General features: G+C 40.1%; 1 protein-coding gene across 3 annotated transcripts in view; it reads left to right on the plus strand.

Annotated features, from left to right (window-relative positions):
- Positions 1 to 13,557, plus strand: part of LOC126297833 (AP-3 complex subunit sigma-1) — a 114,282-nt gene that overhangs the window by 52,761 nt on the left and 47,964 nt on the right. For all 3 annotated transcript variants that reach the window (XM_049989082.1, XM_049989084.1, XM_049989083.1), the window contains exon 2: positions 1,867 to 1,958. In XM_049989082.1, coding sequence (XP_049845039.1) covers positions 1,867 to 1,958 — 92 coding nt within the window. The remainder of the gene's footprint in view (positions 1 to 1,866; positions 1,959 to 13,557) is intronic.

Raw genomic sequence — 13,557 nt, forward strand, 5'->3', positions numbered from 1 at the left:
CACATAATGCAGTATGTTTTTCTAGAGAGTGAAAAAATCACATCTGTAAAAATTAACAGAGTTCCACAAACACAGATCTAATGATTCTCTGCTCACTTTGTTTGTCCATGAGATCCTGAGCACCATAGACAATACTGTGGATTCAGGACTGACTTTCAGTTGGAACCCTACGTGTCTATCTTAACAGAACAAAAAGTAATTTTGCAAGTACCTCAGAGGAGTGGTGTAGGACAATTGATGTTTACAATTAATACTCACAATATAGTAGATGATGTCGGAGATTGTGTGAAGCTATTTATGGAAGATGCTGTTGTCTGTAGGAATGTTTTAAAATGCTAGAAGACGTAAGCAAAATGCAGAAATACCTGCTGTAGACCAATAGTTGGTGCAGGGACTGGCAGTTGACTGTGAATGTAAATCAATTTCGTGTGTTGTGCATAAATAGAAGAAGAGATGCACTGTTCTTTGATTTCATGATTGGTGATACAGCATTGAAAACAGTAACTACCATAAAATACGTAGGAATAACTCTTTGGAATGACCTAAAGTGGAAGAACAACATAAAACAAATAGTAGGAAAAGCAGATACCAGATTGAGATTCATTAAGAGAATTTTATGGAAGTGTAATTCAGTCACCAGTTTTTGGCTAGTGCCAACTGAGTTGAATTAAAAGAAAAGGTAAGGAATATCCAATGAAGAGTGGTATGTTTCATCATGGGATCATTTAGTTAGTGTTAGAGATGCTCAACAAACTACAGTGGCAGGTGCTGCAAGAGAGACACTTACTGTTGATATTTCAAATGTGTATGTTCCAAGAAGGATAAGGCCACGTCTTACTTTGTTCCACATATATCTTGGGAAATGACCTTGTGGGAAAATCAGAAATTACAGCTCATAAGTAAGTGGATTGGAGAAGGGTGTGAAAGATAGTTGTGCCAAAACTACCCTCCACCACACACTATAAAGTGGGTTATGCACATGTACATGAACGCGTAGGAGAGTCATCAGTGGCATAAGTTGCTCAAAACCTTTGCTGCTGAACAATGGTAAAGTGATTCTTGTCCTGTGAATCTAATTTTACATGTTTCCAGGTGGAGGGAGTAGTTACAGAAAGCAGTAGGGAAAGCATATAAAAACATCTGAAGTTCTATGAAGTGCATGACAGAGGGTACTTCCCATTGTACCGGTTATTATGGCCTTTTCCCATTCCAGTGACATATGGCATGCAGGAAGAATGATTGCTTAAATGCCTCTATACGCAGTGCAGGTAGTCAAATTTGGTCTTTGTTATCCCTATGGAAATGATAAATAAGAAATTTTATTATGTTCCCAGATTAATCACTTAACATTGGTTCTTGAAAATTCCTAAGTAGGCTTTCAGAGGGTACTTTCTATTTATTAAGTGTTTTGTCAGATCAGTTCTTTGAGATGTCCATGAGGCTCTCCCATGGGTCAAACAGATGTGTGACCATTTGTGCTGTGCCCTTCTTCGAACACCTTCAGTGTCTCTTGTTCGTTACACTGGACCAGTATTCTAGATTGGGTCACAAAAGTGTTTCCTAAGCTCCTTGATAGACTGATTACATTCCCTATGTACCAAAGTCACCTGCTTTATCTATAACTGGGCCTGTGTAATCATTCCATTTCATACCACAACAAACTGTTTTATTCAGAACACACGCGAGACAGATCAATTCCAGCTGTGGTTAATTGACAAAATGTAGATTTTTGTTTGTTTGCAAGGTATTGATCATGTGCCCTCTGTTGTTTTTTGTGTGTGCATTAAGCATATGATTGTTGGTCTTCTGTTGTTCATAATTCTGCAAAAACTAAGTATAGTCTCTCATTTTAATTATTTTTTACAGACAGAGGACATGCAGCAACAAATTATAAAGGAGACCTTCCAGTTGGTTTCTAAAAGAGACGATAATGTTTGCAACTTTTTGGAAGGTGGAAGGTATGTTATACAATATTCAGAATGAAGTGTTTAACTGTGCATGGCATTGGTCCTAATTGTTTATATTTTGTATATTTATTCATACCTCCTCTGCAAGCCACCATACAGTGCATTTCAGAAGGTACCTTGTACCATTATTAGTCATTCCCTTTCCTGTTCCACTTTCAAATGGAGCCAGGGAAAAATGGCTGTCTATATGCTACAGTACAGTCCCTAATTTCTATTATCTTGTCGCCACTAAATGTATGTTGTCAGCAGTAGAATCTACTGCAGTCAGCAGCAAATGCAAGTTCTTTAAATTTTCTCAGTATAGTTTCCCAAAAAGAATGTCTTCCCTCCAGGTATTCCCATTTGACTTAATGAAACATCTCTGTTAATACACGCATGTTGAGTGAACCTACCAGTAACAAATCTAGAAGCATGTGTCTGAATTGTGTCAGTGTTCTTTAACCCAAGAGATCACACTAGTGTTATTTATGTGATCTCCTTTACAGATGAGCTACAGTTTCCTAGAATTCTCCCAATAAACTAAAGTCGACCATTTGGCACCTACTGTTGACCTCATGTGCTTGTTCCATCACTTTGCAATGCTACACATAGATATGTAATCGATGTGACTATGTCAAGCAGTTCAGCACCAATATGGTTATCAATCATTTCAGGATTGTTTTTCCTACTCATCTTCATTAACTTACATTTTTCTCCATTTATAGCAAGCTGGCATTCATCACACTAAATAAAAATTGCCTAAATCATCGTGTAACTACAGTCGCTAAACAATGATACTTCTTGCCCTTACACTACATCATCATGAGCAAACAGCCACAGCTTTCTGCAGACCCTATCCAATCAGATCATATGTGTATGTGTGTGTGTGTGGGGGGGGGGGGGGGGGGGTTGAGAGAGCGGTAGGTCGGTGGGTCGGTCGGGGCGAAAATAAGGGACCAGTGCTGGAGTGTACTATCTGTAAAACTGAATTGGGGTTCCATCCAGAACTGGTGACATAATTGTGTTCAATTCTTCTAATTTCTTCTCAACTTCAGGGGTGTCCTCGTCACAAGAGTCCGTGCAGTGGTAGATCAGTGAAATGTCTGTACGATCTTCTTGCATGAATGAGTTTTTAAAAGTGAAATTTAAAACTCCAGCTCTCCTTTTTCTGTCTTCTAAAGCCACACCAGACTGGTTGATGAGTGAGTGACTAGAAACCTTCAAGCCATTTAGTGATTTTTGTGTAGTACCAGAATTTTCTCAGGTTCTCGGCAAGATCTTTTGGTAAAGAATAACAGTGGAAGTTGTATGCTTTGCCCATCGATCTGTTTATAGATGCATGAATTTCTATTAATTTTTGCCAGTCTATAGTTCCACACTCTTTTTTGAACTGAAAATAAAACAATCTGTGTGTCATCAGCATTTTATGAGTTTTGTTATTCTTACATAGTGGGTCTTTTCTGTCCATAATCCACTCATTCAGCACGTAATTCTCCAGAACGCAGTTTATAAACTGTTAAAATTTTGCCCTTGAGTCCTCTATGTCCATCATATTGGAACTAAATTATGCCTATTCATTATCTAAGTGGGTTGATAACAACTGTTTATATGCTTTTTTAGCATAAAAACTCTACTAGCCATCTTGATTGATTCATTAGCTTTAGTGGGGGTGTCTTTATTTCAGTAAAAAATCAATAATATCTAATGAGGTTATTAAGGGTCCCAAATGTAAATTAATTTGCATGAAGTTACGTATCAGAGATGGCAGAGATGGGTCAAAAATAATTCGGTGCTTTTGTAGACAGCATGTGTCAATAACTTTAGTGGTAGAGTGCTTCAGAGAGACCTTGTGGAGTTTTGTGAATAAGTGTCCTGATCATGATCTTGTAATAGTGGGAGATTTCAGCTTGTCAGGTAAACAATGGAAGAGCCATGTGATCAAAACTGGCACCAGAGACAGGGATTCAGTCGCCTAACAGGGAAAGGCATATGGACCAGATGATATATCTGTAAAATTCTAGACAGATTATGTGAAAGAACTTGCTCCCTTTCTGACAGTATTCAGTTTATCGTAGGTCATTGGAACAACGAAGGATACCCAGTGACTGGAAAAAAGTACAGGTCATTCCTATTTTCAAGAAGGGTCATGCGACAGGTACATATAATTATAGGCCTATGTTACTGTTGTCTGTCTGTTGTAGAATGATGGCACATGTCTTATGCTCATGTTTTGTGACGCTTTTGGAGAAGAATGAAAGGCTTCCACATAAAAATCAACTTGGATTCTGCGAATGGAGATATCGCTAAACTTTGCTCACTCTGTTCCTCCATGAGATTCACAACACGGTAGACTTAGGCATTCAGGTTGATGCCATGTTCCTCAGCTTCTGGAAGGCATTTGATACGGTACTGTACTGTCATTTACTGGAGGGGGGGGGGGGGGGGCAAGAGGGAGGGACACAATCTTGTTGAGTATAGAACCAGATTTCAGATTGTGCTGTTAACAGAACAAACTAAAAAAATCTAAAGGCGAGAAAAAACTCAAAAGACTTAAAGGTAATTTCAGGAAAATGTCAGGGATGTATGAGAAGACAATCACTGTTTACAGTATATACAAATTATGTAGTAGAAAATGCCGGTAGCTCTGAAAGGCTGTTCCCAGATGATGCAATTGTTTGTAAGAAGGTAGCAGTACCAGAAGACATTAGCAATTTATAGGAGGGCCTGCACAGGAATGATGAATGCAGGGACACACTGTTGACCCTAAACATAAATAAATGTAACTAATTGTACAACTAACTATTCATGACACATTTCTGGAAACAGTATCTACTGTAAAATACCTAGGAGCAACAGTCCAGAATGACATTAAGTGGAATGACCACATAAAACAAATAGCAGGGAAAGCAGATGTCGGACTGAGATTCTAACACTACCACTGACCACCTTAAATGGAAATCAATGCTAACGTTATACCTCTGCGAGGAATTTTTGAATAGTTGACTGTGAGATAACCTAATGGAAACAGAACAGTCAAACTGAGAATCGTTTCCGAAACACTCCAGCAGAGTATAAACAATAGTAAACGGTGGGTCAAGAACAGACGTTCTCCCAGCACAAAAGCAACCACTAGACTCTTTCCTTATATCTGTTCACAATAACCTAACTTTGCAGGTAAATGTGCTACTGACTAGTAAGTCAGATAAACAGATGACCAATGAGATACGAAACAGCAACATATGCCTCTCAACAACACGTACCTTAAATGAACTAGGTGCAACAGCTTACAAAATCAATTACCAACACACATGAAACTAGTAGCAATACTGAACAGGAAAAAGCATGAAATTAGTCTGAATTTAAATCAGGGGATCTGTTAATGATCATACTCTGTTACTTCATTGCTTAGTACAGGGTATCTATGCCTGTGTATTAACCAACTTGCATTAGAATAGAAAACACAGTAAATTGTTATTTCTTGAACTCGCATTGAAGCAACTAAACAGAATGAAAATCTAACTACACTGGCTGTGAAGGAGCCTTTGCATTGCTTCATTAACTAACAGCCTATAACATAAGCACCCTTGAACTTTCGTGGTTTGAAGAACCATGCTCATTAACAAAACTACACCAGTATGTATGACAAATGATAAGTATTCTTATCATTAATTATTAATTCAGTAAAGCACAACAAACTATAACTCTTCAGATAACAAATGTGCCTTCATAAACAGTCTTTTGACGTACTCAAAATTATAACTGGCTGTGCAAACAACAACACAACAATATATTAAAGTTTAACCACTTTTTCATAATAAATCAGGGCACTCGGAATTAAATTCACTAGGATAGGATTCCTGTCCTGGTTTGTGATTTGGGATAGTCCCGGGTGTAAGATAGAGTTTTTAGCAACACCACAATTATTATTAAAATCAACCAAATTTCACAAATACGTGGTCCACAATTTACTGGAATGCTTTTGCCATTGGCGGTGCAATTTGAAGTGGCTATTAACCTGGCGGCGATACAATCATAGCAATACTGTTGACCTGTTACGTGTCTTCTTGGTGTCGGAATTATACTTTAATAGGGCCAGAAACCATGCCATGATAATGGTATCACCAAATGCAGCATCCAATGCCCATAAATATTGTCCTTAGATCTTCTGGTATCAAAATTCCAGGAATATGAGCCACAATGATCCGCTACTGCTAGCAAGGTGTTAACCACAGCTCTGCTCAGCCTAGGCTCCTTACCTATCACATAGGATGAGGAAGCCAATTGTGCACCAGCGACACCTTTTCCACTCTGTTGTCAGGCTTCTTTCGTAACTGTGCAGCTTCCCCACATCTTTTACATTTAACCCTACATTCCCTAATAAGTCATTTATAGTACATTATATAACAATCATTTCATTAGTTATTTAAATCCACAAGCATAATTTAAACAATATCGTTCAAAAGTTTCACATAACTGAAACATGTATACATAGTGAAAGAATTTCCATAACAGATACAAAGTTATACATAAACAATATGACAATTGACAAAGAAATATCAATACAGATACAAAATAGGTCAAAATTAGGTGTTACAAGATCCATAGGAAGAATCTTAAGGAAATAGCGTCCATGAAAGAAGTGACTTACGAAACATGTCTGTCTGATTCTTGAGTGTTGCTCTTCAGTCAGGGACTCGTACCCTGTAGAATTAATAGAAGAGATAGAAAAGACGAGTGAACAGTGGCAAGTTTCATCACGGGCTCACTTATTCAGCATGAGAGTGTTACAGAGATGCTCAACAAAATCCAGTGACAGATGCTATGAGAGAAGTGTTGTGCATCATGGAGAGGTTTACTATTGAAATTCCCAGAGAGTAGATTCCAGGAGAGTCAGACAACATATAGCTTCCTCCCAAATACCCACATCAAAAAAAGTTTTGCATCACCTCTGTTCTGAGAGTTCTGGAGCCTGTACAGAAAATTGGAATAGAGATCAACATAAAAATCATTTCCACTCTTTTTTTTATTGCTCATGAAAACCACGCATTGCATGTTGTACCACCATACAGAGAGACCTTCAGAGTTGGTGGTCCAGATTGCTGTACACACTGGTACCTCTAACACCCAGTATCACGTCCTCTTGCATTGATGCATGCCTGAATTTGGCCTGACATACTATCCATAAGTTCATCAACACACTGTTGGTCCAGATTGACCCACTCCTCAATCGTGATTCGGTGTAGGTCCCCCAGGGTGGTAGGTGGGTCACATCGTCCATAAACAGCACTTTTCAATCTATCCCAGGCATGTTCGATAGGGTTCATGTCTGGAAAACATGCTGGCCACTTGAGTCGAGCAATGTCATTGTCCTGAAGGATGTCATTCACGAGATGTGCACGATGGGGGCTTGAATTGTCATCCATGGAGATGAATGCCTGGCCAATATCCTGCCGATATGGTTGCACTATTGGTTGGACGATGGCAACCAAGTATCGTACAGCCATTACGTCGCCCCCACATAATGCGACCCCAAAACAGCAGGGAACCTCCACCTTGCTGCACTCACTGGACAGTGTGTGTAAGGCATTCAGCCTGACGTGGTTGCTTTCAAATACGTCTCAAACGATTGTCTGGTTTAAGGCATATGCGACACTCATCGGTGAAGAGAACGTGATCCAATCCTGAGCGGTGCATTCGACATGTTGTTGGGCCCATCTGTATATGCTGCATGGTATCGCGGTTGCAAAGATGAACCTCGCCTCATGCAGCCTGTTGCGTACAGTTTGAGTCGTAACACGACGTCCTGTGGCTGCATGAAAAGCATTATTCAACATTGTGGCATTGTTGTCAGGGTTTGTCCAAGCCATAATCCATAGGTAGTGGTCATCCACAGCAGTAGTAGCCCTTGGGTGGCCTGAGCGAGGCATGTCATCAACAGTTCTCTGTATCTCCTACTTTTCTGAACATCATCACTTTTTCACTCTTAGATGCCTGGACACTTCCATTGTTGAGAGCCCTTCCTGGCACAAAATAACAATTCAGACACGTTTGAACTGTGGTATTGACTGTCTAGACGTGGTTGAATTACAAACAACACAAGCTGTGTACCTCCTTCCTAGTGGAATGGCTGGAACTGATCAGCTGGCAGGTCCCCTCCATCTAATAGACACTGCTCATGCACGGTTGTTTACATCTTTGGGTGGGTTTAGTAACATCTCTGAATAGTCAAAGGGACTGTGTCTGTGATACAATATCCACATTCAACATCTGTCTTCAGGAGTTCTGATAACTGGGGTGATACAAAACTTTTTTTGATATGTGTATGTTTGGGAACTGACCACTGTGAGAAAATTTGAGAAGTTTGAGTCAATACAGAGGTTTTTCAACAAATATTCTTCTCATGTTCAATTAGTAGGTGGAAAAGAGAAGATGGGATCAGTTACCAGTTCCAGAAGTTCCCGCTCTGTCAGATGGTGGCCGGGTGTTGATGTAGGTTACAAACCATTGTTGTTATGGTATCATTATCATTAATCCCTGTCTCTGTATTTACATTACTGATAACGGCAGACCTGTTTGTATATGATATGTCTAAAATATTTCCACTGCATATGGGTTGTTGAACGAGCTGTTGAAGACAGTTTTCGGAAAATGTGTTCAAAAATACTTCATGAGACTGTCTGCCTGTACCACCTGCAATCAATCCATAAACTTTCCAGTCTATACTCGTAATGTTAGTTACTCACAACTCGTATTGCATGATTGGAGTACTTTCTTTGAATGATTCTACAACTGTTACAGTTGAACTGGGTGGATGATAACATCATCTGAGTGTCATCTTGAGTTCACCTGGGCTGGTTAGTCACGTCCAGATAACTTCACAGACTGACTCAATTTCTATCTTGATAGATATAATATTTTTGTCGATGGCAGTGAACACTCCCCCTCTTATACTGTAATCTGTCTTTTTTCACATGCATTCCACACATCATTAAATGTTTTGGAGCTTTCTATTTTGGGTTTCATTCATATCTCGTTTCCGAATACGATTTGAGCACCTGTTTCCATGGAGGTTATTAATTTCAGGGCTTTATTGTGAAGGCTTTGGCACTGCACTTTTAAAATGTGCAGATTCAAAGTTTGTTTCCTTTTAAGAGATCTGATTATGCTCTGTGTATTGACTGCTGAGTGTTCATCTGAGAAAAACTATTGCCTAGATTAGAGAGAGAGAGAGAGAGAGAGAGAGAGAGAGAGAGAGAGAGAGAGAGAGAGGGGGGGGGGGGGGAGGGAGGGGGGAGGCTGTGTTCTCCATGTAGTTATGTATATTTTCATCAAAGCATCTGATTAGTATATTGTTTTAATAAACAGATCAGTTTGTGATGTGTTAGAGGTATTCTAGTCCATTGTGTGGAAAGGTGACGGTTTGTGAAAGGAAGGTGAGGGTTGGTTTACTGGTGGTGTGTTAGGAACTTTTATTTCTCATTGCAATGTTCATATTTTTAGTTGCAATTTGAGTTGTAACTAAGAGTGTTGCATACAAAACACTATCTTGTGTTGTCTTTCATGCAGATTTAAAAATGTAAGAGTTGGGTGTAAATATTTGCAGAAATGTAAAACAATTAATAACATGTGTGTCTCAAGGTATTCTTGATTCTTAGAAGCTTGCATATTTAATGCATGTCTAAATTTTTGCCTCGTTTTGGAGCAGTTGATCAAAGATCAGTGAAGCAAGTATCACTCATAAGCCAAAACATTATGACCACTGCGCACCACAATGTTGGATGCTACCTTGTGGTGTTGCATGCATGTGACACAATAACAGAAGTATGTAACTGCAGCAGACACAGATGGTGGATCACCCTAGTGAAGATATGTGTTGCAAATAGGAAATCCATTGAGATAAGTGACTTTCACAAAGGACAGGTTATTGTTACGCAGAGCCTGCGAATAAGTATCTCAAAAACAGCGAAAGCTGGTCGAATGTTCATGTGCTACTGTCATGAGCATCTCTGAAAAGAGGTAGAAAGGCAGTGAATCTACCACAAGGTGCTAAATGGTTGGACGTCCATGACCCTACACAGAATGTGCAGTTTGGAAGCTTGTCTGCTCTCTAAACTAGGATGGGTAGTGATTTGTCACATTTCTGTTGAAAGAGTGCAGTACTGGTGAATGCACAAGTGTTTCGGAGCACACCGTTCATCATACAGTGTTGAATGTGGAGCTTTGCTGCTGACCACCCCTATATGTTAACATGTTGACCCATTGACATTGTCAGTTACTATTGCAGTGTTCACAGGACCATTGGGATTCAGCCGTTGATCAATGGAAACCTGCCAGCTTTTTGGGGAATCACATTTTTGCTACAGTAGGTTGATGGTCATCTCCACAAATGCCATAATTGAGGTGAACAGTGGATAGAAACGTGAAGTGTGTCATGGACACAGACTGGTGGGAACGATTTTATGCCATGGGAGACATTATCCTGTGCTTAGATGGGACCTGTGGTAGTAATCTAAGACACACTGACAGCTATGAACCACCTGCATCTCATCGTGCTTGGTGTCTTCCTTTATGGCAGTGCCATCTTTCAGCAGTAAAATTGTCCATGCCTCGGAGCCAGAGCTGTACTACAGTGGTTTGAGGAGCGTTATAGTGAATGCTCATTGATGTCTTAGCAACCAAATTCACTTGATGTAAATTCTCTGGAACCCATATGGGGCACTACCGAGGACTGTCATCGCATATGCAGTTCAGTGGCCCTTTATTTACACGAATTATATGATCTATGTGTAGACATTTAATGCCACATACCTCCACAAACCTACCACAAACTTTCACATCCCTGATGTGCAGAATCAGTGATGTATTTTGTTCCAGAGATGGACAAACAAGCTATTAAGCAGGTGGTCATAATGTTTTAGTTCATCAGTGTAGTATTGTGAAAATTATTTTGTTCCAAAGATGGACAAACAAGCATATAAAGCATATGGTCATAATTTTTGGGCTCATTAGTGTAGTACCGAGCAAGGTGGTACAGTGGTTAGCACACTGGACTCGCGTTTGGGAGGTTGACGGTTCAAACCCACGTCCGACCATCTTGATGTAGGTTTCCCGTGGTTTCCTTAAATTGGCTGCGGAAAATGCTGGAATGGTTTCTGTGAAAGAGCACGGCCAACTTCCTTCCCCATACTTCGCAAATCTCATGGGACTGATTACCTTGGTGTTTGGTCCCTTCCCCCAAATCAACCAACCAACCAGCCAACATCATCAGTGTAGTATTGTGAAGATAACATAAACACCACCTACCACAGGCAAGTTTTGTAAAGATCATGACAATAGAGTTAGGGAGAGCATTTCCTAAATTATTATGTTTACGTACCATCCATTAATGGCTTATACTGAATACAGATACAAGTACATCAGGTATTCAGGTATTCTCCACTGTACACAGTACTGTATCCTTCAGAGTACAAATGAATTGTATTTTTTTTTTTTTTTTTGAGAAATTGTAATATGCTTTTTCTGCTATAGTGTAAGCAATTTACAAAAAAAAAGAAAAAAAAAGAAAAGGAAGAAATCGGGAAAATTTGTTGGACATGGTAGCAGAATTTACAGTTCCAGGACTCTTTTTGTAGTGGAGGAAAGCAATGCAGTGGAAACCACTGTCTGTTTTTTGTGGCTGATGATATGGCAGTTAGATCTTTGGAGTGACACAGAGTTGATCTGTCACTTCAGTTTTTGACTATTATCCTTATTTATAGGGAGAATCTTCTCCATTCTGGCACTGCTACTACCTGTTGGAGGTTGAATACGGAAGAAAATTACAAATAACAAGCTGAAGAATATTTGTTGCATGAAAAAAAGAAAAGAAGGGAAAAAAAGAAAACCTCTTCATAATCACAAAACCTTTACGTAGAAGCTTCCTGACCTGATTTGGAAATAAACCATCTAAAACGAACTTGGTGATGACTGAAAATGATTTTTCATTCGTTTCAATCCAATTATGAACACTACTGTTCAGGTTCTGCAATTTGCTTTTAAAACCTCATTATAAAATTACTTCTGTCTGTTTATACATTGTACATTCATATAATGACAAATAATACCCAAGCATAAGCCCTATATGCAAATGATGAAGGGGTGCTAAAGTAATAATGGTGACTTCAGAGGTGGGTTTTATAACTACTTTACTGTGCAGAGGAATTGGTACTTGTTAGTGTTGTCTATTTTGTGGATTTGGATAATGAAAGTTAATTCATTAAATCAACTGGATGCTGTTTTCTTGGTTAATTTGACCTGATGATTCTCGGTCTATCACTCACAAAATATGCTGTTTGTAGACAACAAAGCAGCACTGGTAATCCAATTAAATGACTATAACTGTGAAAACTCTGACTTTGCTACATTTTTTTCTCCTTACATTCTGATGCAGAGATGTGGCCTACACAGTGCAATTGTGCCAATTGACTAGATTGGGCATGTAGAAAATCAGTGAGAGAATATCATCTATGTTCAGTAGAACTAGGCTGTTCTTGCACATCAATAGTTCAGTAATTTACACTCATGCTCATAAATTAAGGGTAATTGCAGAATGTGGTGCCACACAACGTGACACTACACAAAACTGGCGCTAATAGCATAGGCACGTAGGGAACATACACAACACATATCTGTAAGTTCACGGTATTGGTGATACGTTGAGGAAACCGTTCCTAAGCAAATGTGCTACAAAATGCCACTGTTTCCTGTGCATGTACCCCAACATCAGTATGGGATATGACCACCATGTGCACGTACACAGGCCACACAATGGGTGGCATACTCTGGATCAGGTGGTCAAGCAGCTACTGGGGTGTAGCCTCCCATTCTTGCACCAGTGCCTGTCGGAGCTCCTGAAGTGTCACATTGGTTTGAAGATGCACAGCGATACATCAACCGAGAGCATCCTTGACGTGCTCAATGGGGTTTAGGTCTGGAGAACAGGCAGGCCACTCCATTAGCCTGATAGCTTCTGTTTCAAGGTACACCTGCATCATGGCAGCTCCGTGGAGCCGTGCATTATCATCCATCAGGAGGAAGGTGAGACCCATTGCACCCCTGAAAAGGCGGACATACTGGTGCAAAATAACATCCCAATACACCTGACTTGTTACAGTTCCTCTGTCAAAGACATGCAGGGGTGTACATGCACCAATCCCACTCCACACCAGCAAACCACGACCTCCATACAGGTCCCTTTCAAGGACATTAAGGGGTTGGTATCTGGTTCCTGGTACACGCTAGATGAAAACCTGGTGAGAATCACTGTTCAGACTATACCTGGACTCGTCCGTGAACATAACCTGGGACCACTGTTCCAGTGACCGTGTACTGTGTTCTTGACATGAGGCTTAATGGGCTCTCCTGTGACCACGGGTCAGTGGATCACACCTTGTAGGGCTCCGGGCGAATAAACCATGTCTGTTGAGTCGTCTGTAGACTGTGTGTGTCTGGAGACAACTGTTCCAGTGGCTGCGGTAAGGTCCCGAGCGAGGCTACCTGCAGTACTCTGTGGACGTCTGCAGGCACCGATGGTGGGATATTGGTCTTCTTGTGGTGTTGTACACTGTGGACG

Source organism: Schistocerca gregaria, chromosome X (genome assembly GCF_023897955.1).
Source record: "Schistocerca gregaria isolate iqSchGreg1 chromosome X, iqSchGreg1.2, whole genome shotgun sequence".
Taxonomy (NCBI): domain Eukaryota; kingdom Metazoa; phylum Arthropoda; class Insecta; order Orthoptera; family Acrididae; genus Schistocerca; species Schistocerca gregaria.